The sequence below is a fragment of the Dermacentor albipictus genome, chromosome 10, assembly GCF_038994185.2.
Source record: "Dermacentor albipictus isolate Rhodes 1998 colony chromosome 10, USDA_Dalb.pri_finalv2, whole genome shotgun sequence".
Classification (NCBI taxonomy): Eukaryota; Metazoa; Arthropoda; class Arachnida; order Ixodida; family Ixodidae; genus Dermacentor; species Dermacentor albipictus.
In genome coordinates, this window is record NC_091830.1 from 89,954,408 (window position 1) to 89,980,690 (window position 26,283).

General features: G+C 47.1%; 1 protein-coding gene across 5 annotated transcripts in view; it reads left to right on the top strand.

Moving 5' to 3' along the window:
* LOC135910207 (uncharacterized) overlaps window positions 1-16,925 on the top strand; it is a 135,554-nt gene extending 118,629 nt beyond the window's left edge. For 3 of the 5 annotated variants that reach the window (XM_065442257.1, XM_065442259.1, XM_065442258.1), the window contains 2 exons: window positions 12,083-12,172; window positions 16,771-16,925. In XM_065442257.1, the coding sequence (XP_065298329.1) occupies window positions 12,083-12,172; window positions 16,771-16,829 (149 nt within the window). In that variant the 3' untranslated portion in view covers window positions 16,830-16,925. The remainder of the gene's footprint in view (window positions 1-12,082; window positions 12,173-16,770) is intronic. The other 2 variants (XM_065442260.1, XM_065442261.1) reach the window with 1 other exon arrangement.
* The last annotated feature ends 9,358 nt before the right edge of the window (window positions 16,926-26,283 follow it).

The following is a 26,283-nucleotide window of genomic DNA, read 5'->3' on the forward strand; positions in this document are numbered from 1 at the left end:
CACCGTACCAGGTCATTCTGCCCCTCTCTATCCAGGCCCCCGTTGGATTTCCAAACCCAAGAGAGGATCCCTGTACGCGGGCGCGGAATGTGAGACCTCGCGCTACGCGGTGGACCTCTTCGTTAAGGTTGGGTACGGGGGTATCGGGGACGTGTGAGCTGGGAACCATATAATATGTCGTTCCTCCGTCTCCTCGGAGATGTAACAGTTCGCGTTGGCTTTGAGTATAGCCTCAGCCTTCGGCGAAATTCTGCCTTGTGCATAGTTTCTGACCGCCGTCTGCGAGTCACTGAGTATGTATCTGCAACTGGGGTTAACGATGGCTAGGGCTATCGCCACCTCATCCGCTACCTCGGGGTTTTCGCCACGTATACAACAAGAACTGACCAATTGTTTATCGGTATTGAGGACGGCCACTGTCAAAGCACGTCGATCCTCGTACAGCGCTTCCTTGTTCCTATCGAAGGCTTGCAGTAAAGCCTCAGCTATACTCTCTCTTCGACCCTGATTGAATTCGCGGCTCACGTTCTTGGGTAGATTATCCACCTGCAGCTTTTCCCTGAACGCGCTTGGCAGGGATGTCTTCTCGCCGTGCTGCTTGTGGTAACTTATTCCGACTTTGTCCAGGATGCTCCTCCTCATTCGTGTATTCACTAGTCTCTGGACTTGCGAGATTCGGTGTGCCTCAATTTACCCTTCAAGTATGCTGTGGACGCCTAGCTCTAGCAAAAGTTCAGTACATTTGCTGTCTGGAAAGCCCAGTGCCATCTTGTGAGTTCATCTAATGAGTGTCTTCAGTTTGCCATATTCGGCCGCGTACCAGTTGTGGTAGGCGGCGACATAGGTAATGTGGCTAATAACGAAGGAGTGTATTAGTCTGACGATGCTGGCCTCCCTCATACCCTGATGTCTGTTGGTGATTCTTCTGATGAGCCTCATCGTGTTCGTGATCTTAGTCCCCAAATGCTTGACCTTTTCGCCGTTGTTGCCGTTCGAGTCTATGATGAGTCCGTGCACCTTAATCTGCTTCACTCTGGGTATTTCTTGTCCGTCCTTGGTGCCTATGCAAATTTCTTCGTATGCAGCATGCTGGATGTAGGCCTGGGGGGGTCTTTCACCAAGCGTCGGGCTGTAGAGAAGGAGTTCCGATTTTTCTCGCGAGCAGACGAGACCGGTCCCGACGAGGTACTTTTCCACCACCTACACCACGGTCTGTCCCCGCTGTTCGATTTCTCCGCCGCTTCGCTCGCACACCCAGATCGTAATGTCGTCCGCGTATATTGTGTCGCACTCCCTCGATGGCGTTGAGGCACTCGAGGAGGCCAATCATGATCAGATTAAAAAGCATCGGCGAGATGACCGAGCCTTGCGGGGTGGCGACGCTGCCCATGTTCCTGTCTTCGAATGCGAGTTTGCCCAGCGTTAAGGATACTTTCCTGTTTCTGAGGAAATCCTGAACATAGCTGTACGCTCGGTTGCCTAGAGTGAGTGCTGCAATGCGGCGTAGTATAGCTGTGTGGGCTGCGTTGTCAAACGGTTTCTTGAGGTCTAATCCTAGAATGGCCCTGGCACCTCTTTTCTTGTTGTCGAAACCCGAGGATGGTGTTGCAACCCGAGGATGGTGTCCGGATATGCTTCCACGTCGTCCAAGTGTGCGTTGATCGGGGTGAAGAGGGCGTGCTCCATCAACTTGCCGACGCACGACGTCGAGATATTGGTAGAAGGTTGGCGAGATCTAGAGGTTTCCCTGGTTTGGGGATGAGCACCATTTTTCCCTTTTTCACTGGTCGGGGATGCATCCTCGGGTCCAGCAATCGTTAATATACTTGGTGAGTACGGAGATGGTCTCGTTGTCCAAGTTACGAAGGGTCTTATTATGCACGCCATCCGGTCCCGGTGCCGACTTGCCAAAATCTCTGTTCAGAGGGCAATTGGGTTTTCCCGTGCGTATCTGTCGCAGAGTTCGGAAATGATTTCTTCCTCGTCCTTGACGTGCGTGTGTATTAGCTTGCGCATGGTTTCCCTATGTGTCGCCTTAGACTTGGTCGGGTTTAGCAGGTGTCGGAGCAGGCGCCATATGTGACCGGTGCCAATTCGCCCGTCCATCGCGTTGCAGATCTCATCCCATTGTTGTTTACTAAGTGTTCTGCAGTGTTCTTATATTTGTTTGTTTATTATAGCTATGCGTTTTCTCAACTTCCTATTGTGTCTTTGTTTCTGCCACCTGGCTTGAAGCGGTCGATGTGCACCAGGCGGCTGTCGATCTTATCTACGGGAAGTTCTGGCATCACGGTCTTTGTTACCTTATTGGCATCAGCGTATCCGTTTTTTGCCCCACAGTTGAATGTCTGCGATGGGCGCATGCGTCACTCCGGCTCGATTCATGCGGAACTGGTCCCAGTCCGTCCATTTGAAGGTTTTGTTGGGTTAGATTTTTAAATACTCCAGTTATTTCATTTCGAGAATTCTGTGGTCACTACCAAGGTCTTCGATCGTGTTATTCCAACTCGCTCCTCTCGTATTCTTCACTAATGTTAGACCGGGCGTGGTGCCTCTTATCAGCCCGGTTCCCATTCTGGTGGGGGTGTTGGGGTCGGTGATGAGGGTCAGGCCTCTCTCCTGTATATCCTGCCATACAGCCTTGCATTTGACTCTCGTATAGGCGCAGCCCAGCACTCCGTGCGGGGAGTTAAAATCTCGCCCGATCAGTGGGGGATGGGAGCCCGGAATGTCGGTGGCCCTTCTAAAACGGGTTAGGAAGCACTGTCGTATGTGCGCCGGGTCGCTGTACAGATTGAGAATAAAGTTGCTGGTTTGGCTCTTACTTTTGGGTATCATTTCTACGAATACTTGTTCAATCTGCGCTAGCATAATGTCGTGACGAACGACCACTAAGCCTTTCCTGACCAATGTAGTTACCGCGCGGTTCTCCCCGCATGGGGGACCGATGGCTTCGTAACCGGGCAGTTTTGCTAATTCGTGTGTCTCTTGTAGCATTCATACATCGGGTTTAGATTTGCTTTTAAGGTGTTGTTGCAGGACCACATTTTTCTTGCGGCGCAACTCCTGCAATTCCACAGCCATATCGTCAGCGAGCCTCTTTTACTGTGTTTGCATATTTTGGTCTGGTTGTGCGGTGGTGGTCTGAACGATCCCAGATGCTGCTGCGGTGCTTGCAGTGGTGTCGGGGAATTGATTAGATACGACCCCAGTTATGGGGGCCCCTGCAGTAGTAACTGGCTGCAGTTTGGCTACGATAAGATTTAGGTTGGCCATGTTGTTTTTCAATGTGACTCCCAAAGTTTTGCTTTCTTCATAGGCAATGCTTTTTTGTTGACGCGGGAATAAAAATATATAAACCATTGTCTGGTAACTCATTTCACATTCCTTTTTTTTTCTGGACGCTCATGTCAGCTAACGGAAGATGCGAACACTAGTTCATGACGTGTTTCCTGTTGCCACTTTTGGTCAAGTGCCCTCTCTTATTGATTGTGCTTGTGGCTCTATTTCAAAAGTACAATGTGCGTAATAGATCAAGGAAAACTCTCTTTGTCTCCCTTCCGGAGGTCTGGCTCGTCTACTGCATTGGTTTCTCAACGCGTAATGAGGGCCGATCCAAGAGAGTTTCTCGTAGTTATGTGGGTAGTGTAAGAGTATACCGGGCCGAACACGAAACAGTTGTACTAGTAAGCAGGGCTAATCACGGAGGCAGTGTAATAGTAATGACGACGGCAATAGAGGCAGCTGCTATTGAAAATAGGGTGAATCAGTGAGACAGGGCAACAAAAAACTGCCCTGAATGCAGAGACAGCTGTTATAGGAAACAGGGCTGATCATTGAGATAGATCATTCAGCTGTTATAGTATATAGGGCTGGTAACGATACAGCATAATAAACAACTAGCCCGATCACGAAGATAGTGCAACGGTAAACTGAGACTGTCGCGGGAGCAGTGTAATAGTAAACTTTGCCGATCCCGAAAGCAGGGTAAGAGCAAACTGTGCCAATAATTACGATACGATAGCCAACTCATCCGATCATGGAGGCAATACAAAAGTAAAGCTTACCGATATTGGGGACAGTGTAGCAATAAACTCGGCTGACAGCGGAGACCATGTAATAGCAAACAGGGCCTAAAATGGAGACAGCCTGAAGTAAACAGGGCGGATCACCGGAAACAGTGTAGTTGTAAAGTGGGCTGATCACAAATAGTTTCTAAGTAAACAAGGCTGATCAAGAAAACAGTGTAACAGTAAGCTGACCCGGTCACAGCAACCGTAATAGTAAACTGTACTAACGACGGAGACAGTGCGCAAGTAAACGAGGCAGACTGCTAGACGGTGTAGTACAAAGCTTGGGAGATCATGCAGTCACTGCACTCGTTAATTGCGCCGATCACAGAGACAGGTCATATGCTGAAAATGCCGATCACGAGTACAGTGTAATGTCAAGCTGGCAAGATCATGCAGACAGTGCAATAGCAAACTTTGCTGATCACGGAGACCGCTCTTGTACTAGTATTATGATCTCGGACACAGCGTAATATTAGGCTTTGTAGATCACGCAAATAGTGTAATATTAATTTTTGTCTACGTGGGCAAAATAAAAAAATCACATCCCGAGCACTCCGTACAAGTAGTAACTAGTGAAGCTGCAACGTACGACCCCGGTGTTTATCACCGGGTTAATCCCGACGGCTAGTTAAACGACGATTTGGTAGAATGCTGGATCCTCGGTAGGCAGTTGCTGCTTGCGCTCGTCTGCACGGGCCTACTCTTATGGCTGGGCTGCAGCATCAACACGGCATAGACGAGCTCTTTCGCGGTTCTGCTGGTAACGTTGCTGATCAAAAGCTGCCTGCTCCTCAGAAATACGTATGACACGTGGCCTACCCATTTCAAAGCCGGGGCGAATCTGCTCCGCGTGCTCGGCTGCGACGGAGAGCAGCGACGTCTATGCTGCGCAGCTAATCCAACAATACCTAGATAATGCATGAATTTTCACTCCGGTCTATGACGTCATGTTACCTGGCTCGACTTTCATAGAATCTAGTGCGGATTTAGGTTCCAGTTCTGCCGATAATTCACATGTACGCATTTACCTTCTCTTGCGTTTCCTGCTCAATGTGCAGCTATTTTGGACTTCAACGGAATTATGAGGCATTAGATCATGATATATCTACGGCAGAAAATTCTATTGCTTGCTCAAAAAGCTTGCCACGAACACTACCACGCCGCAGTGGTCTGCCGAGGTTTTCAAAGGAAGTACCATTTTGCCATAGCACGTCACTCTGTTTGCCAAGCCCTGTAACGCAATACCCATGCTGCGTAATTTCACACACGCAAGATGAAACGTCCGCGAAACATTTACAGAAACTCCGGGATGCTCATCAAGTTCGCATTCTGGCAGCAAGCAGCATACAATTCTTACAGATTATAGTTCTCGCTTTCAGTCGAAAGAGTTAGCCTTGGATACATTAATTCACTTGTAATGTTTAAGTCCCCGAAATAGAGCTATGTGTCACTGCGGCTGGAATGTGCGCACAAATGCGTAACTACTCATCCACCACGGCAAATAAAATTTCTCATAATATACCAGGTGAAGTCGCCGGCTAGAAAAAGAAAATAAACTGTAGCGAAGAAGACTGCCGTGCCCTATGGACGCACTATCATCATCGGCCCACCGAGAGGGGCTCGTGCTATCGGTGTCGGGCACTCGACTAAGACGGTGGCGTTTCGGAGTGTTCAATAAACCGCGTTACATATTTGGTGGAGCTGTGCTGGGTAGTACTTGCCCAACCACCCTGGAACTACGTAATCGGACACTGCAAGCCATCATGCCTGACGATTCCAGCCAAGCAACAGCTCCGGCATCGCCAACATTGATTAGTCCAGGCTCAGTGCGTCAACGTGATCCTCCCATCTTCAGCGGTTCCGACGAATACGACGAAGATTGGCTCTCGATATATGAGCGGGTGAGTGCCCTCAATAAATGGGACGATGCTGCGAAGCTCCGTTACATGAACTTCTACCTCACGGGTGTCGCTAGCGTGTGGTGCCACAACCACGAATCCGACCTCAGTACCTGGCCAGATTTCAAGGCGCCCATTACGCAAGCCCTCAGTGGCTCTGAGGAGCGGAAGTTCCGTGCCGAAGAGCGCTTGCGCAGCAGTTCCCAGCAACCCGGTGAAAACTTCACCAAGTACATAGAAGTCTTTGTGGACCTTTGCGAGCGCGCCGATCCATCGATGACTAAGTCTGACAAGATCCGTCACGTAAAGAAGGGCACGAAAGACGACCCATTCCAAATGATCCTCTCGTAAAGCCCGCGGACCGTGGTCGAAGTCGCTGAACTTTGTCAAAGCTACGACGAACGCAGGAGGCAACGTCTACTCACTCGACGTTCTTCGACCCCCGGTACTTCCATTGCAAGTTTAGTCGCTATGACTAATAACGCCCATCTGCTCGGCGAAACCAAGGAATTTATACGCTCCGAAGTCGCCCGCCAGCTGTCCCAGGCCCTACGCCGTCGTTGGCTCCTACGTTGTGTCAGATGCTCCAGGAACAAGTGTCCGAAGCTACTCAGACCCCTCGTGCAGCGCCACCATTTCCTGTACCTCTAAGCTACGCCGACGTTGCAGCACGACCACCTCCATTGACTTTTTCAGCGCCACCATTTGGAGCACCGCCACGTCCAAATCTTCAAGTGTACAACACCAGATCACCAGCTAGAACGGGACCCTGGCGTACACCCGACAATCGCCCCGTGTGCTTCTTCTGTGGAATCCCTGGTCACGTGGCATGGCACTGTCACCGTCGCTTATGGCTTCAAGGTAATGACCAACCTGTACGCTTCTACGTTTTGCCAGCTTCGTCCTTTTAGCCACCAAATGACTCGCACTTGCCGTCTACGAGCAACGTCATTCCTTCTGCCCGTGATCGACGCTCGCCATCTCCTCGTCGCCACTCACTTTCTCCCATGCGGCGGCTTCCGGCCCCATCGGAGCAGGAAAACTAGATACCGCAGTTCAAGAGGCGAGAACTGTGTTCCAGTCGAACCACACAAAGCCTCGCTCTCTTCCGACGAACGTAATCGAAGTATCTATAGAAGCAGTCGTCACAATGGCATCAGTCGATACAGGCGCCGCCGTTTCAGTAGTTACGGAATATCTTTGCCGGAAGCTTCGAAAAGTAATGACGCCCTTATCTGCGCTGTCACTCCTGACAGCAAGTTCCCAGTGCATTAGTCCTGTTTCGGCATGCACCGCTCGCATCGTCATTCAAAGATACACGTATACAGTCGAGTTCGTCGTCCTCTCATCCTGTACATACGACGTCATCTTGGGGGGGGGGACTTCCTTTCCGATCATCAGGCCATCATTGACTGTCCTCGCGGCGAAGTTGAATTTTCCCCGCTTCCCCATGCCCGTTTACATGACCTTGACGATTTTGGTGACAAGCTGGCCCACAGAAGAAATCATGATCCCTCTGCACTCTTCTGTGATTGCGAATGCCTGCTCTACTTTCGTCACTGACACTACTGCCCTGTTTGTCCCATCGGACATTTTTGTTCGCCGACGATGTTCCCTTCCCTTCACTGTCCTAACTGTCAAGGGTGGCTGCACGCGACTGCTTGTTTCCAACGCTAAGGCAACGCCCCTCGTCTTACGTCGAGGCAAGTGCATTGGACGTCTTCAGCCTGCTAACTCAGTAACCATCTTTGACGCACCTCTTGACAACAGCTGTTCAGACGTGAACTCGTTGACTTATAGGTTGCCTTGTTCCCAGCCTACGCAAGACGTCTTCCATTGGTCAGTAGATGCCCTCCTGAGGCCTACACAGCGTTCGCAGGTTTTCAGCCTTCTACGGAAATACCAATCTACGTTCGACCGTCAACAAGCCCCACTAGGTCGTACAATGACTACACGTCACGAGATTGACACCGGCACCCACGCACCACTGCGCCATAGGCCTTAGCGTGTATCACCCGCACAGCGCTGTGTTATTGAAAACCAAGTAAGCGAAATACTCAAGCGTGGATTTGTTTAGCCCTCTAATAGTCCCTGGGCGTCACCTGTAGTCCTGGTTAAGAAAAAAGATGGCTCAATTTGATTTTGCGTCGACTACCACCGCCCTACTAAGATAACTCGCAAAGACGTCTATTCTATACCGCGCATCGACGATGCTATAGATTGTTTGCAAGGCACAGAGTATTCTTTTTCGCTCGTATAACGCTCATGCTATTGGCAAGTGCCTATGAATCCTGCCGATCGCCAGAAGACAGCCTTCGTGAACCCAGACGGCCTAATAAATTCCAAGTTATGTCGTTTGGGCTTTGCAACGCCCCTGCTACATTCTAACGAATGATGGACAATTTCCTTCGTGGGCTAAAATGGAAGACATGCCTATATTACCTTGACGATATCGTCGTCGTTTCTGCAGATTTTCCTACACATCTGTACCGTCTCGAAAAAGTGGTGCAGTGCGTTATCGAGGCAGGCCTCCAGCTCAACTTGAAGAAATGTCGCTTTGGAGCCAAGCAGCTTGCAATACTCGGACACGTCGTATCGAACGATGGCCATACTACCTCATGCATCCAAATGTCTCGCCATCGCCGAATTATGTAACGCGGTTTATGAAAAACTCAAAAACGCGATCGTCTCAGTCGAGCATCCGGCACCGAGAGCGCGAACCCCTCTTCGTCTGCGGGCCAATGATGATAGTGCGTCCATAGGACGCGGCAGGCTTCTTCGCTGAAAAAACGTTATCTTTAATTACTCGACCGGTTTCGCTGAGTACCTGTGCTTTCCCTCTAACTTGGGCCGCGGGCAATGTTGGTCCCATGGTGTGATGGGCAAAGCGCTGGGCCGGTGTCCTCAGGGAAGCCGGTACGGGACCAATTGCTAGACCCACTTTGCTCACTCGGTGCATGACATTCGATGCGTGCTGCATTTTAATGAGCATCCTAATACTACCCAGGGCCACTGGGTGTATGTCGGTGGGTAAGTGCCGTTCTGAATTAAGAAAAAAGATCCTTTAAAATTATCCCGCATTTAGCGGAATCGAACCTCCATCACATAGATCCAGAAAACCTTCTCTAATTATATCTTCACACAAGCGCCACCGGCGGGCTTCATGGTGGTGCGGCTATATCGGACAGCATGTCCGCGAGGGAAGAGCGACTGAGGAGCCAGGCTACATACACGCGTCCGCATGATGCGTTTCGGCGGTCGCATTCATTGCGGTGTGTCCCTGCATGACTTCCGTGGTGATTGCGTTCGATGCTGTTTATGTCTGACTCACTGAACTTTCCGTCATAATCGCTAGTGCTTCGCGTAAGTTCTAAAATGCATAGCGCTATTGTCATCGCACACGTACCCGCCGTGGTTTCTCACTGCCTATGGTGTTAGGCTGCTGAGCACGAGGTCGCGGGATTGAATCCCGGCCATGGCGGCCGCATTTCGATGGGGGCGAAATGCGAAAACGCCCGTGTACTTAGATTTAGGGGCACGTTAAAGAAGCCCAGGTGGTCGAAATTTCCTGAGTCCACTACAGCGTGCCTCATAATCAGAAAGTGGTCATAATCAGAATCCCATAATTGAATTTTTTTTCGCACACGTGTTTTTTATCTTGTATTTTTTATTACGCAGCGCTTGGGGTAAACGTAAACAACATATAAATTCAGCGTTAACGTTCAAGAATGTACCTAAAATACACCTCGCATTTCCCAGCATATGTCCGGCATATGACCCATAGACTTTCGCTCTCTGTGCGCATAGTTGAGGATGCTGTCACACTCCCTTCTTAAAGAACAATGGCAAAACTTGCGTACTAGGCTATTATAGTGTGTTTAGTGTAATTCAGTGCAAACACTGCTATTAAACCAGACAGTTTAAAGACATGGTCCGCACGTGTCCTACAACATGACCTCACTTAAGAGTGCTTTGTGTTTCCTGGTACGTTGGTCATCCCAGTTGACCGAGAAATGCGTATAACGCTTTCAAGCGATGATGCGAATCTTTACATTGTACAACAAGTCACCGCAGCGGAGAGGGACTGCTTTGAAGAGCTTTAATATTGTGAGCCTGAATGACGGGTTTTCTTTGAATGTATCAAGACAAAAACTGTTCTTTCCAGCTTACGTGAAACGAGTGATTTGTTTCCATGTACATAAATCAAGTTATTTCATGCTTACTGATACCATTGTGATGGGTTAGGGATGGCCTTCTTCTGTTCTCAGTCATAGAGCGTTTAGCAAACGATACACCCGATACAGCTTCGGCCATATTTGATTTGGCACAAAGAAATTTTCCGCAGTAGAAAGTAATAGCCGTCATTCACCGTAGTTTTCCCCTACCTCACAAGTGCGGTTTCGTTTCTTCGACGCCATGAAGTATGTTGCAGCGGACATCAGAGGCAGAATAAAGCGCGAAAATGATAGGGTAATAAACTAAAGACTCATGATTACCTTATTGCCTAATGCCCTTAAGCATCGAGTTGCAATAAATTTAACGGACCTGCCTGTACCTTCTACATCAGTGTACATCATGTACAAAAACAAATTCACAATAGGGGGTCAGAAAATTTGGTTATGGGAATTCATCCCTAGTTTTTTTTTTGAGCCTAGGTAAGACATGACTCAGTATAATAGCAAGGGTTTGGTGGCGCAAGCCACCACACCGCTTCAAAGGGGACGCTCATATCCGTCCATCCGTCAATCCACAGCTGCACGGTAGTGAAGTAAACGCTTCTTGCGGATTGAATGGAATAGAATTGCGCTACACACTGCCTACTGCCTCTGAAGCCATGATGCGTTCAAGGTGTCCATCGTAGACACTCGTAGACATCAACTCCGCTTAATTGAGGGCTGGGTATAATTGTGTGTGTCTCCGTGTGCTCGTGTTTCGACTCTTGGTGCACTCGCACAGAGCTTCGCTGCCTGTGTATTTCTTGTATAAGTATTTCTTATTGTAAAGTATTTCTTTGTATAAAGACTGCAACGTACAAAAACCACTTGAAATTCACGGAGCCGTCACATGATAGTGGCAGGAGCTGTCAAAAAAGTGTGCAAACGTGGTCTCCTTTAAAACAGAATCGTTTATTTTTTGATGATAAAAGAAATTTTGGAAAGGTTTTACAATAAAGCAATCAGTCTGACAGCGCGTTAAGTCGTGAAATATACGAAAATACAAAAAATCCACTGCCCAGGTCTGTGAGTGTGGGCGCTGGCTAATACTCCCATGGTTCTACTAGGAAACATAAATACCCAAGAAAGTGGATGGGGAAACGGGGCCGCGGTAGCTCAAATGGTAGAGCATGGGGCACGTGAAATGCGAAGGTTGTGGGATCGTTCCCCACCTGCGGCATCTTGTTTATTCAGCCACTTTTATTTCCATTAATTTATCGTTTCTTTATTTCATTTATTAAGCACAAGTAATTTCCCCTATGTTGTCGTTGGTGTCAGTGCTTGTTGGCTTCTTATGATATTACTAATACTAAAATGGGGCCCCTCAATTTATCCTCTTTCTCCTCGTTTATTGCCTCCTTTTTTGTTGTGGAACCCCGGTAAGCTGCCGTAGTTCATGCACGAAGCTTCACGCTACCACATCAGCTGAAAAAAAATAATAAATTGCAGGCACGTGCCGTTTTGATATTTGAATCTTATAGCAAACCTACATGCAGAGGCGAAACGTGCGAATTTAATAAATTGCCGACATTACGAACAAAGGTAGTTCGCTTTTACAAATATTGCATAGAACACACGTTACGCACCAAAAAAATAGATATCATTTCCAGGCATTGCCCCATTCCCGCTTCTCATTTCTTGTTTTTTAAAAAAATTCCCTGTGTTCAAAGGCTAATTTGGATCCTGTTGACGCGCTGAGACGCCTCGTGTACAGATATGGCGGCAACACAGGCTACAAGCCAGACATTCGCAGAATACATTCTATAAATGTGAGACTGCAAAGCGTGTTTCAGTCAATCAGAAGATTCGACATTCAAATTTTTTTAGCTCATCCGCGTTATATTTAAGTCGGCTTTCTGCCCGCGCAAGTAACAGACTCCCGTGTTATCTCTCCTAGGGAACATTCGTCCAGTTTTCGTCAGGCGTGAGTGCCGAAAGAAGTTCAGTGTTATTGCGGGGCTACAAAAAGCATCAAAAACGTCGTTCCGTAAGTTTCAGGAAACTAACTGCACCACCAAGATCGACTTACCTTTCCATAAATGACGCCACCTTACAGGCGCAAACTGGAATCAGCTAGCGCAAGGCAGGAGCAGTTGGAGATCGCAGGCACAAGCCTTCGTTCTGCAGCTGACATCGAAAATAGGCTGATGATGATGCTGATGATGATAATGGCATACGTCACATCTGTTGGTGCGGCCAGCGTGCCCTAAACGTCCCGAAATAAGCTACGTACTGCTGGGACCTACCGAAAGCGTCACAAGGTTTTGACCCGTAAGATTCAGTACAATCCAAACTAACTGCGCTGCAGCGGCTGAGCTGTATTCCGCTAACTGCGTCACAGCGACCGATGAGGCCAACAACTCTTATACCTACACTGCTTCAAATGGAGCGCACTATGACAAACAAAACATTGCCTTTGTCAAATAAGAAAAGCATGCGAACAAACTGTTTGCGCAAGCTACACAGAAAATGGATATACAGCACACCGGACAGCCAAACGCTCGGATGCGCAGCCGCCCTGTGGTGTGGCCTCGGTGGCGTGTCCTTTCCTTGTCGCTGAGTAGGACAATAAAGAAAGGTCGCAAAGCATAATTTCCTTTATACGCAAAAAGTTTCCGATTACGAGCGAATAAAAATTTTAAAAGATTGCATGGTACCTAAATTGCTACATTTCACATTTTGTTTAATGCTCGCGCCAGTTAACGGATGGTATGAACACTAGGTCGTGACATGTTGCCTGTTGACAGTTTTCGCCGAGTTTACTCTTGTGCGGAATTTTTTTCTACATGCCTGTACTTTATTAGCTACACTGAGCGTAATGGATTAGCGCAAAACTTTTCTTCCGGAGATCTGGATCGTCTGCTGAATCGGTTTGTCACCGACTATTGTGGGCCGATTCAGGTGCCAGTGGAATAGTAAACAGGCCAATCACTTAGACAGTGTAACAGTAAACGGGCTGAAGACGCAGATAGTTGTATAAGCAATGAGGGCTAATCATGGAGACATTGTAATAGTAACCTCGACGATCACAAAGGTAACTGTTATTGCAAGCAGGGTCGATCGCTAAGACAGTGCCACAGTTACCTGCGCCGATTTCGGAGGCAGCCGTTTTAGCAAATAGGGCCGATAACGCAGGCAGCTGTTATAGTAATGAGGACCGATAACGAAGACAGTGTAAAAACAATCTTTGTTGGTCACGAAGAGAAGGTACTGAGCCTATCATGGACACGGTGTCATACTAAACTCAGCCATTCACGGAGACAGTGTAAAAGTAAACTTTACCGATGATGAAGTGTAGCAGTAAACTGAGCCAATCACGGTGACAGTCAAACAGTGAACTTTGCGGACCATAGAAACAGTGTAACAAAAAAGGCTGCCGATCATGCAAAATGTGTAATAGTAAAGATGGCCGATCAGAGAGACAATGTCATGGTGAATTTTCCCGATAAAGGAGACCATATGATGCAAACTGGGTCCCCCATGGAGGCAGTGAAAATAAGCAGGGCCGATCGCGGAGACAGTGATAAAGTTAACTAGTGTGATCATGCAGACAGCCTGCCAGTAAGCTGGGCCAATCACAGAAACAGTGTAAAAGTAAGATGACCCGATCACGGCAGCTGTAATAGCAAACTGTACTAATCAGGCAGACAGTGCACAAGTAAACTGGACGGATCAGGAGACAATGGTCAGATCACGCAGACAGTGCAATCACGGCTACAGTGAAAATAGTGAACAGATGCGATCAAGTAATTAGGCTAACAAGAACCTGGGTCAATCAGGAAGACAGTGTGATACTTAACAACGTCAATTACGAAACAAACTAGGCAAATCTAGGAGGCGGTGTCGTCGTAAACTGCGCCAATCACAGAGAAAGCCCTTTTAGTAAAAAAGTGGATCACGCAGACAATGTAATATGAAGCTGAGAAGATCACGCTGACAGTGTAATAGTAAATAGCTCGGATCACGGAGACAACTCTTCAAGTGAAACGCCGATCACGAAGATAGTGTAATAGCAAGCTGGGCTCATAACTGAAACAGTGCGCCTCTTTGATTATCCTGTCTCTGACTGTCCGCAAGCCGTCTACGGCTCCCGGACTGACTAGACCTGAATGAAAGGCACGTCACAACCACGTGATCCAAATATCAGGGACTGTCGGACGTTTCGCTCGAAAGCTCTGTTACCGGAAGTCTCCCTCCTGGCTGCCGTCGACTGCTTTAGAAACAGCACTACCCAGCAAATTCATTAGCGTGGCCTCCGAGATGCTGCTGTCTCGGAGGCCACGTCATTGACATATCCGTGAAGCTTGAAGAGTGGAATTGCTTCGTGAGCGCATACACCGTGTTCGCGAAGAGCAGTTCACGGCGCGCTCTCGTTCTTCGTGCCGCTTAACGACTGCAATTGGGCTAGTTCAGTGTCTGCAAAATTTAAGCGGATTTCCTACACGAACGCGGAAAGCACCCATAAATATGCTCCGAGCTCGTCAGACCGTCTGCGATACGGACAATGGGCATCTAGGATAGAGCGCGTGTGTACCATCTACAAATCTTACACGCCTAAATGCAAACGTTCTAAATTGTCATCAGAAGGGCCAATCGGTGTAGCTCCGATTGTGTACTAATTCAACTACCAGTGTGAAAAAGCCGACATGCGATACATGCTTCTTCGTACACAAACATCACTCACTTGAAAAGAGAAATCCACAATACACATACAGCAATGAGCATGACAGATTTTGCGAAACTCATCAAGGAAAGCACGCGTGTGCGCCTCGTATCTGTGCTTGTCTTCTAAAGTAAAATATAAAACTGCAGCATTTTCAGGGTTCATGAAACGCACAAATGATGGCACTCAAAGCACCGACTTAACAGACGCGATAGCTGAGTGCACAGTACATGCCACTTGGAAAGTACCAAATGCGCACTAGTAGACGACAACTTTGAAAACATGGCAGGAAACGCCGCGCTTATGTTTTTCACACAGCCGGTAACTCTTAGCTACTTGAAATGGTCTAAGCAAATATCTGACAGCTCCGGGAACAACAAACGCAATTCTGGCAGCTCTTAGAGTGGTGGTTGAAGCTTCCGAAACTGTACGAAGAAAATCTTATGTGCCATAGCAGTCCCAAGCTGTCCAGTGCTGTCAGGGACTCGTAATCGCAGAAGCTCAGTGTAGCAGTAAGCTTCGACGGTCACGGAGGCATCTCTTATAGTAAAAACGCCGATTATAGAAACAGTGTAAGATCAAGCTCAGCAAAAGGTGGAGACAGTGCAATTGTAAATGGCGTCAATAACAAAGAAGTTCTAATTGTAAAAACTTATGAGCCAATCCACTCTGTGAAGGTTGTTTACCAGTGAAGCTGTTTAATACATGACCCGCAGGTGACACATAATATAGAACAAAGCTACGAACTCATTTATTGTCTTGATCGGTGGTCATTATTTGAATCGCAACAGCAATCACATTGTTTCATGATGTCCCATCGATGCACGTATGCCAATGGGTGGTTGGGTGGGGCAGATCAGTGGGGCTTCGCAAAGGATGTCTGCAACACGGGACACGTAAGCCACTCCCTATTCGGTAGAAACACATCCACATTGAAATCACTGACAACGAGAACAGGGGTAGTATCATCGCAGCTAATTCAAGCAAAGTGAGCATGAGCAGCCATGAACGTTACGGGACTATGAGGCATTTGCTTTTTTTTGCCTGCTCACAGGGGTAAGAGCCATTCATCACGTCGGTCATTGATGAGTCAGTTTTCAATCCGTCATTATTAGCCATTGATGACGATAGTTTCGGACATGATGTTCTCTATGTTGTATGCGGGATTAGAAAGAGTTTAAGCCCTGTTCGCTTCACATTGTGGAGTGTTTGTAGCCTCTGCCTTACGGGGCTATGAGTTGGTTACCTCCGGGAGTATCAATGCTTACGGGTGTATGAGCCATTTTTGATAGTTTTTGTGCACGAAGAAGAAAAAATGCGTTGAACCCCAGCCATATACAGCTTCGCTATAAAGGCCAATCACGAAGACAATGTAATAGCAAGATGGACAGATAATGTAGGCAATGTATTAGTAAACTGAAACGATGACGGGGACAGCTCTCATACTACACAGCTGATCACGGAGTCAGTGTTATATCAATCTAGGCACATCACGCAGACAATGTTTCTGTAAAGTGGGCCCTGCATTGAGAGAGTAACAAAGAGTGGAGGGATCCCAGTGATTAGGTCATCACAATTGGATCGACTCTACAACGAGTGACCTTCGTGGTTGCATGTGTAAGGTGCCGGGGAATCTCTTCGTCTTTCCGGGTAGGAAAGCGTTCAATACTCTGCAAAATGCCGTGCAGACCGCGAGCACTTACGTGCTCATTACTAAGAAGCCAAATGACAGAAAAGATCTGCTGTTGCAGAACCTGAAGAGTTGCTCGCGTGTACTTACACATCAATCAATATCGCATGCGTGTTGTGGCTGTAGGGATAACATTTTTTTTACTTGTTGGAAAAAAAAAATTAAGGCTCCACCTGAAATTCCAGCAACTGTGTTGCCACGGCCGTAACATTTGTTCTTATGTTTCCTACAGGTGTTCATCGTTTACAGATTGGACCAATTCGTCAAGAGCTTACCCGAGGGCACGCCTAGCACACCATAGCCCGGCACGATCTCCAACTCGCCAGTAAAAGCCAGGATTTTGCATTTAAATAACAAATTCAAGGGCGCACATCGTCCTTATAATTCCTTTTGTGTGTGCGTCATCGTTCGTGGGGGAGGGGAGAGGGGGCGAGTCAGAGAATGCTATGACGGGTGTATCTTTTGCCGCATTTTTTCTTATAAACGCAGTCATTGTATACAGGACTCACAAAACTGCGGTGCTTCATTTTCAGTAGAATTCGGATATTTAATGTTAACCCAGCAAAGCCGAAGGAAAACGCACACGAAGCAGAACGATTATCCACTCGTCTTCAAACTTCTGATCTACTCTTTCCACAAGTGTCCCTTCATGACCTCAATTCTAATATTCCTAACCAGCCCTGCAAAACCTGCAGCTAATGCGCCACTAGACTTGCACCCTTAATTTACCTACACAAAATATAGATGTTTGCATTGAATAGCGCTTACATTCCAACGCCCCCGCAAAGCAGACCTGTACCTAACGGGGTCCAGAATTGCTTGCCGATTCAGCTCCTGCGTGCAGGCTTTTCCTGCTTTCTGTGACATATGCGCTCTGTCGTAAATACTTTGCTCTTTAACATGAGTGTGCAAAAAATCGAAACATTTCAATAAAGAACCCATTGAGCTCCTATTAAGTTCTCTTTAAGTATCGCATAGTCACTCTTCCTAAATATGAATATTTTAATTGTGATAGCAATAATAAGGACATTCCAGGGGCATTTTCTCCATCGTCGTGGCCGTGATGGTCCGGTTAATGCCCAAGTGCGATAACACCGTGGTCACCTGCGGTATGCTGCTGACTTCATCTCGCGCACGCAAGAGAGCAAGGCAGGAAGGAAACACAGTCTTTCATTCCGTATGACGTGGCCGTACGAGCATTATTTTGAAAGCGATATTGAACAAGTAGTGAGCCGATTGGTTGTATGGGCCTTATCTCGAAAACGATGTTTAATGTGTGCAGAGTCTCGGCAGAGCTTCGTGTACGCTGTGTTGTTGCCGCTTAGTTTGCATTCAAGCGAGAGGCAGCACGCAGTTCGATTCGCTCGGTGCTGCTGCCGCTCATCCCCACGTCCGCGTTTTGACAGCGAGGGCCCGCATTCATTGAATAAGATGTGTTTCTGTGTGCCAGCATTGCGAAAAAAGTTGCCCTTGTATAACGGCAAAATCTACTGTTATTTCTGATTGAACACTTTTCTGTAAATAAAGAACAGTCATTTCTATAGAACAGGCAGCCATAATATAGAAACTGTAATGCAAGATAGTAGTGCTTTCGTCTTTAGAAAACGGATGGCTCTGTATTCTGAATCTGTACGATGCGGTTCAACCGTTACAATACAGGTGTTTCCCGTATTCGGAAAACGGAAGACTATTCTTAACCGGTACTATGCGGTTGAACCGTTAAAATGCCGGTGTTGCTTGCAATAGGTTTTGCAGATCATATTCATTGTTTGGAGAACATACTTTTGGGAACGAATGTGCTGAAGACGCGCGAGTGTCAGCCGAATTATATCGCTGCGCTATCTGCCGAAATCAGCCACGCGGACCTCTGCATTCGCAAAGTGCATACGCGATCCACGCTTTCCGGTGGCCTTAAACCCATATGATAGCGTTGATAGCGGGGCCGAACCCCGCTGATAGCGCACAGATACAATCCGGTCGACGCTCACGCGTCCTGCGCACTTTGGTCCTCGACAGTACATATCCTATGTTGAAGATGTCATGAAGACTGTTCACAGCAGTAGCAACAGGTCGCTAGTGAGAATATTGTCTGGCCGACACCTTGACATAGCTGAAAACATACAATACTTTTCACTTTGCGATATGCATGAATTGCTCATATGTAAAAATAGGTGAAAAAATTTAGTCAAGTTCTTGAGATCGAGAAGTAATCTTATGTTGTTCGACCACGCCCCTTGCACTTTTTGCTGGCGAAAGTTGGTATTGACCCCACGTGACTTAAATGTGTAAATTTGCTCCTATTAAGAGAAACAGATAGTATTGCTAAATTTTATTCAAAAAAAAGCGGTAGCAAAGACAATCACAGGACACAACAAAGTGATATGCTATGTGTTAGAAAAACATGAACCTGGAACAACATTGTTGGAACAAGGGATGTTGATCCAGCCAACATTTGAAAAAGGACACTTGTATTTAGAGCAGCAACTGATTTCCTTGATAGCGGTTTTATGTTTGCATAGCTCATTTACTCCAACCCTCATTGGGGGAGGTGAAGCTGGTGCATATATTAGGTAAAAAGATGTGGAAGGGGTAAAATAAAGGTAGGAAGGGTGTGATAAGCAGTTATTCTGATGGAGTGACTAGCGGCCCTGCATCAGTTCTTACAAAAGTAGGAGTAACCAAATCAGACAAGGATCTTCGTATGTAAGTATTATTCCAGTTTACCTAGTCTTCCCAGAAATCTAAATATGAATTAAGATAATTTCGACATGTGGAAGACAAGCATAGTAGAAATAAGGAAAGTAAACTTTGCAACAAGATGTACTTCGGTAAAGGGGCCCTGAACCACTTTTGTCGAAGTAATGGGACGCATTCGAAGTTTAAACTAGGCTTTTTCAGAAATACTTTACCCCAAAAAGTACTTCAATGCGTTTAGTAGAAGCGGAGCTATTCGCAGTCAACCATACTATTCGCTGTGCTGTTGTTGTTTGTTCAATGTCTTGCACTGCGAAGAATGTATACGGCTGAAGGGGACGCGCCCACAACGCGCCTTGTATATCTCACCGTGGTGCGCAGTTCAAATTATTTTTTGGAAGTAAGTGTAGACGGCACTCCTCGCGATTACGGCGCCTACTACGCGCTAAACGTAAGCCAAACACGGTTGTCCTCTGCGAGCGGCAGCGCGCTTAGCCAGTGGACTCGTGGCGGCACACCGCGGCACCGCGGTATCTGCGCTACGTAAAAGACCGCAGCGACATGTAACTGTAGTGCGTATGCGCAGCGTTTGCTTTCTGTGCTACAGCGCTTGAGTGCGTACTCACGCTCATATTCTACACCTAGACTGATCCTAGGTCACTCTACTACAAGCTGACTATGCTAGGTGGCGCAGACCGGCATTGTCCTTCACCAGCTTCCCTGACGGATAGTAGCCGCATCCAACTTGCGCATTTTTGAAGCGCTATCCATTAGGATCAGCAACGAGTGATCGCTCGCTGGATAGCGGGCCTTTCGTTTAACCTTATGTTTCACGTGGTTCGAGGCCAGTAGAACGTTCAAAACTAGCTGAAATTAGCGAGACTCGTCGGCTATGACCCTGATTAGCAGGGTGGCAATAGCTTATTTCCTATGCTAGCGGCCTTGGCAGAGAGGACTTAGGTAGGCGATAGTCTTCTGCCTTCGAAATCATGTAATTATTACCTAAATTATCTGTAATCTAAAGCTTCGCTTTCTTTAGCTCTTTCCCACAATCAATCCCGAATTTCCCGCATATCGCATTTAGTTCCGTTCTGCACAACATTCTCCTGTCCATGGCTACCTCTCTTTTGCCAATAAGTTTCTCAGGGAATTAAGTGTTGAAGCAAGGTATCTTTCTACAAGGCTTCTAACAGCCTTGGTACCTGGAAGAACCACGTTAAGCCTGCAACTCTCAAGGAGAAAAGTTCGCGGACTCACCATGTCGAAGTCCAAGCGCTGCACAGACTATCCCAACGCTGCCACCCACTGTTGCGACTCGGAGTTCGAAGACGTGGAATTCTGTTTTCTCGTGGAGGGGTAAGTGAACGTGAAGCTGGGTTCGATATTCAGGACGTTGGACAAACATGTATGTATTTACATAAGTACAACAAAATGCAAAGAAATACAGAAACGTTGATGATAAAGTGGTAGTCGCTGATCACTCCCTTCGTTCATAGCTCATTTTATGCCTAGTGGGATCTTTGTTTTGTCGTTTCCCCCAATCCGGTGCTAGGGGGTCGATAAGATAAGGTCCGACCAATCCGGTGTGAGGAGGCCGCTGAAAACAGATCCCACCAATCCGGAGGTAGGTCGCCCTTTTCGCCAACGCCGATCGTAATCTGAGAGGTGAAGGCCGGGTCATACTGAGCGCGTCTCTGGCTTGGACAAGCCAGTTTGTGCTGCTGACAGGTGAGAGCCGTATCATTGATAATCGCTGAAACCTCTCATGAACTAGGTATTCCCATGCTGGTCGTAAAGGCCGTCGGCCCATTGCCCATAATCGTGCGAGCTGTGACCGAGGAGTGTCGCGGCGTGAACGGCCGATTACAACAGTCCGTAGTACGGCAGCTGTTCTTATAGCAACATGCTAGCTCAATAATTAATGGCGATCTTGGTGCTGTCCAGAGCGTTGTGGTGCACAGGATGTACAGTACCAAAGTAAGGAGCACTTCCACCAGATGTCTTCTTGTATTGACCATAAAAAATAAATTCTTACATGTGTTACATATATTTTTACCTGCTAATTGGGTGAACTCCTTCATAGAACAGCAAACGTCATTCAAACAAAACAATATTAGTAAGCACAATCTTCAGTTGTTCAAATTTGATGTATGGGTCAAGTCTATCGGCCGTCAATGTATATGGGATCGTATAAAGCCGACTAACGTGTGCTGTAGTCAGTCAGCGTCGGTTTACGGCCGCTGTTGTGAGGCAAAGACCTGGGTGGGCTCTAATAGGCGTTTAGTTACCTTAGTGCGTGTTGTACATTTTGTGATGTTCCTCCGGTGTTCATTCACTGAAATTTGACATGACAACGTGCAGGTACTGCTTCTGTATTAGCACTGCAGCCAGGGAGCAGTTCCGGATGTAGGTTTAACATAGAGCGGGAAATTCAATACGTAGCTCAATCCACCGTAATTCACCGGTGAAGTAGGCCACTTCGAAGCCGTTTCGCCCTTGGTCTTATTTCATGGTGACTGTAGCAGTTATATGCGGGGTTTTTGATTCCTTAGTCAATTAGTTTATTCAAGTAGTCTGGAGCTCAAACAGGTTTAGCCATCCGTGGTACGTACTCACTAGGTACACTACCGTCGAAATGTGATATGTCACTCAACTAAATTGATGTAGACGGTAGCAGTCCCGTTTCTTGACTCAATGATAATATACCAGCTAAGAATGGTGGCCACAGCAAATATGACTCCGCTATGTGGCCTTGCAGTAGCAAGGCCAATTCGGCCGTACTAGATGACAGAGAGAGATGGCTACACCAGTACACAATATGTATCTGCCCAGTTTTTTCTGCTTATTGATTTGACAGATTATGAATGACATAGCACCCTAAAAAAGCTAACACGCTCGTGCAGTTGATTCCCTGTCGTTGCATTCCCTTTTTTATTACAGCCATGCTCGTGGTGCTCGTGTGGGAGCTTTCAAAGATATTCCGCGTATCACCTTTCAGGCAGTCATGCTTGCGCTGCCAGGACCACGTCTTATGGCGAACATGCTCTCCCTTCGTCAGAACACCACGGAAAGCTCAGATATCTCTGGCAGAGTGCTTGCGGCCCACAAGGTTTTTTTCAAGGGTGTCCTGCGCTCGCTCTCATGACCATCCTTCCCAATGGTGGCTGGAACCTAACTGCTACTGGTACCTTCGAATATCTCCACTGTGTTGCTGCAAGGTACCTGGTGCATCGCTGGGGACGTTCGCCTTGCTGCGGACGCGGCTCCAACATTCGTCTTGATAGCGCATTCTGATTGGAGAAGCCGATCTCACTACAGAGTCAGCGGCAACATATCCGGACGCAGTTTGCACCCATCTACAACTTTGTAACACTGGTCAATGGGGGGGGGGGGGACGATTAGAGAAAAAACAAGCAAATATGTGCGTCAATATTTGCAGAATATGTGCACGTTATTTAATGTAATCAATTGCGTGAGGCAAACAAATGCTACCTAGTAAGCTTGGGTTACACAAGGATTACAATGGCTTAGATTAGAGGGTTACGCTTGGATTACAATCATGAGATGCCTCTATTTCTTTGTTTTCATTTTCAATTTACCGTGCTGACGGTAGCTGTTATGCAACTCCTAACTGCGCGTTCTATTGAGGTGAGTAGCGACAAATACTCTGACAAAAGCCTACGTAAGCTGCTTCGTATCATACGAGGCACTTCCAATAAAATTTTTGTGCGACCACCTGTGACTATTAAGGTAATTTCTGTAAAATCACACGCGTCAGCGAACTTGCCGCAATTTCCTTCTTTCCTTCCCTCCTCTCTCTCCCTGTGATCTTTGCTTTCCCCTTTCCCATTCCCCCGGTGTAGGGTAGCCAACCGGACGTTATTCTGGTTAACCTCCCTGCCTTCTTCTTTTCTCTTTCCTCCTTCCTCCAATAAAATTTGGAACTTCAATGTTGAATTCCCGTATTCTAAAATAACAAGAAAATATAATAATACAGCTAGAAAACACAGTCGCAATGACTGAAATCGTAAGGAACATACAATTTTAGCAATGAAAACATCTGATAGCTTCCATAAGTAATTTAGGTGAATCCTTCTTACTCTGTCTCCTGTAGCGATGTAATAGGCGTACGTAATGTCCCTTTGTGCAGAATTCCTAAGCCATCAATATAAATAATCCAAGCACATCGAAAATGAGTAGGGGAGCCAAAGCCGTAATTTTCAAATAGGTTTTTTTCCTCTGAGGCAACCCATCTATATTCATGCGTGCCTTTGCGTATCTGTGTGCATTTGTGTGTGTGTGTGCGTGTGTGTGTGTTTGTGCGTGGGTGTGTTAGTTAAAAGGAGCGATATAAATACAAAATCACCGACAACAATACAATCACCGACAATGCTTTTGTCTTACCCTCCTCCATTTTCCACATAATGGCTCCGCCGTGCCCTCCTTGCCGCTTTCCTCATCGCGTCTTTTATGTCCTCATTCGCTTACATACTTCGCTCGGTCACGCACAGACGGAACGCCGACGGTCGCCGTAGGAACGGCAGCTTAAGAGCTGCGCTCTAAAACATGACTTGTTCACGCTCTGTCGGCAGTATCCTAGCAGTCAGCAAATTTAGATAAATTGGGTGACCCTATTGTGAACAGTTGTTTATAGGGAACGCCGCAGGGTGGGACTACTGGATGATTTTGAGCATCCGGTGATAGGTAATGTCTATGATGCAATGAAGGCTACAGAAGTTTCTTTCGCATTGCGCCCAGGGTTGCTAGATTGGGCTAATAATAGCGAAATTGGGCTACTCCTTGTCCGAGTTTGCGTCAGAATTTTCCTTTTGACAATGTGGCTATTTTTGGGCTACATCTTTTTCCTGCGTAAAAAAGTGCAAAAATAATTAGCACGAATGAAAAGCACGCAGGAATCAAAATGCAGACGACAGCAGGTTAAATAAATTGAGCGCGTCTGCTACAAAATCAAAATTTGCAAGTTATGCATGAGAGAACATATATGCATGTCGAAACGTCAAGGATCGCGGCCTTTTGATAAATTTAATTACGAAAGCTTGCCTCAGGAAACACGCCTACATCTGCGAACTAACGCTACCCGCGCGCGCGCACCACCGAGCAGACTGTTGCTGTCTCCACCTGTTAGCTTTCGGTGTCCTACGTTTTAATCATGAGATGATTTTAGCTCTTACTAACGATGCGCCACGGGTGACCTCGACGCCAGAGAGGAGGGAGAACACCGAGCTGAACGTAACTGAAATTTAACGAAATTTCTGCCTGCCGCATGGTCCCTATGCATACGTGGGAATTCGCTCGGACCCTAGCTTCCTACCCAAGGTACTCTTCCTCCAACGGTAACCGAAAACATATACTCTTCCTTTGCCCCACAGCCATCCGTTGTCGACACAACTCCAAACCCTCCTCCTCTCTTTGCTATCACTACCGTATCAAATGCCGCCGCCGAACGAGTGTTCAACCAGGTCTCGCTTATTAAAACCGATCTTGGAAATAGAATGCCGAAGGAGACATTGGTAGCGCTCCTCCACGTGAAGTTTGGCCTGGCCAGGTACGGAGGCTGCTGCAAGGACTTTAGGCCGCGACAAAAAATTTTTGTCCCCTTTCAGCTCCGACATTTTGTATAGACCAAGCAGTTCCACTTCGCAATAAGCTCGTGATGCTTAATCATAGCATACTTTTTTCTGCCTGTATATCGTACTAGATTTTGTACCAACCGGCATCTAGTGTGTTAGACATTGTCTTGCAATTTTTTGTAGTTTTTTGTATAGTGCATTGTGTGGTGTTAAGCGAAATTATCATGAGCTGTAAGCAGGGGCGTAGCCAGGGGGGGGAGGCTTCTCAGTCCCCCCACCCGAAATTTTTTTCGTTCTGTCATGCACCGCCGACAAAACAACCCCGGCGCTGAAAATCATTCTGGATCATGCTCATCATTTTGATCATGCTCGAAAAGACGTTTCAGCACGAACATTGTGAAATCGGCCTGGTTTTCGTGGCAAAGCCTATGTCCCGGGAATCACATAACGCCATGGAGCCCCATCCGAGCACAAAGTTTTCAAGGGCGTTTTGATGGCGCGCGGGCTCGTCGCGGTATCTCGTGGAGAGTGCTGAATCTACGGACCACATGGATTTTATTTCGGACACTTTATGGGCATAAAGTTCTCATAAAGTTTTTATGCGAAAGGTGCACTGGCATTTCCAAAGTCGTGCTTTAGATTTTCAATTCCTCAACTTTGTGGGTTTTGTGCTGTTATAAAGGTTTGACGCCAAAGGTGCATTGACTTTTATAACGTAGTACATCGGACAAACCGACGAGACAAGCTAAATCAACACTATCAGACAAGTTGACAAAGCACGAAGCAAGGTCTGATAAGATAAAGCGTTGCGGTGGTTTGTTCTCGCCGTCATGTCACAGAAAATAATATCAGCACTTTTTTTACCTGTGCCAAAGCAACCATGTCAAGGTACTAAAGTTAACACAGGTAACCACATTCTTATTTATTTTTCTACTGTGACTTTTATTCGCGAGGACATATGAGCGTGTTCAATTTCACGTTGTTTTCGTTACCCGCGGGCTGCCGGAGCCCGCCAGAGCGCATGCGTTTTTCTCGTGTTGTCCCGACCATCGCGCGGCGCACTTGGATGCGCGTACGTTTTTCTCTGGCCGAGTGGATTTTCGCCGGGCAATGTTTCCGACGCTTTCTGGCTAGCAGACGAGAAAAGGAAACAATACGTGGTCGCTCGCCGTAATCACCATGGGCAGCGTTAACAGATTTGGCGATTTCTCGCCAAATTGGCTACTTTTAGAAGCCCTGGTGACCACAAATTGTGTTTAGGGATTGGCTACATTATGGCTCCTTTTGGCGGTGGTAATTCGTATAGGCAGTGACCGAATGACACTCCCCCCGACGGCCCCCTCGAAGCGTCAGATCTTCAAGGCCACGCTTGTGTTTCTTGCAAGTTCCGCAAGCAAATTCAGGAGCTGAAAATGCATCATAGCCACCACATGTTTGGTCCCCCTCTTCAACTCGTCACC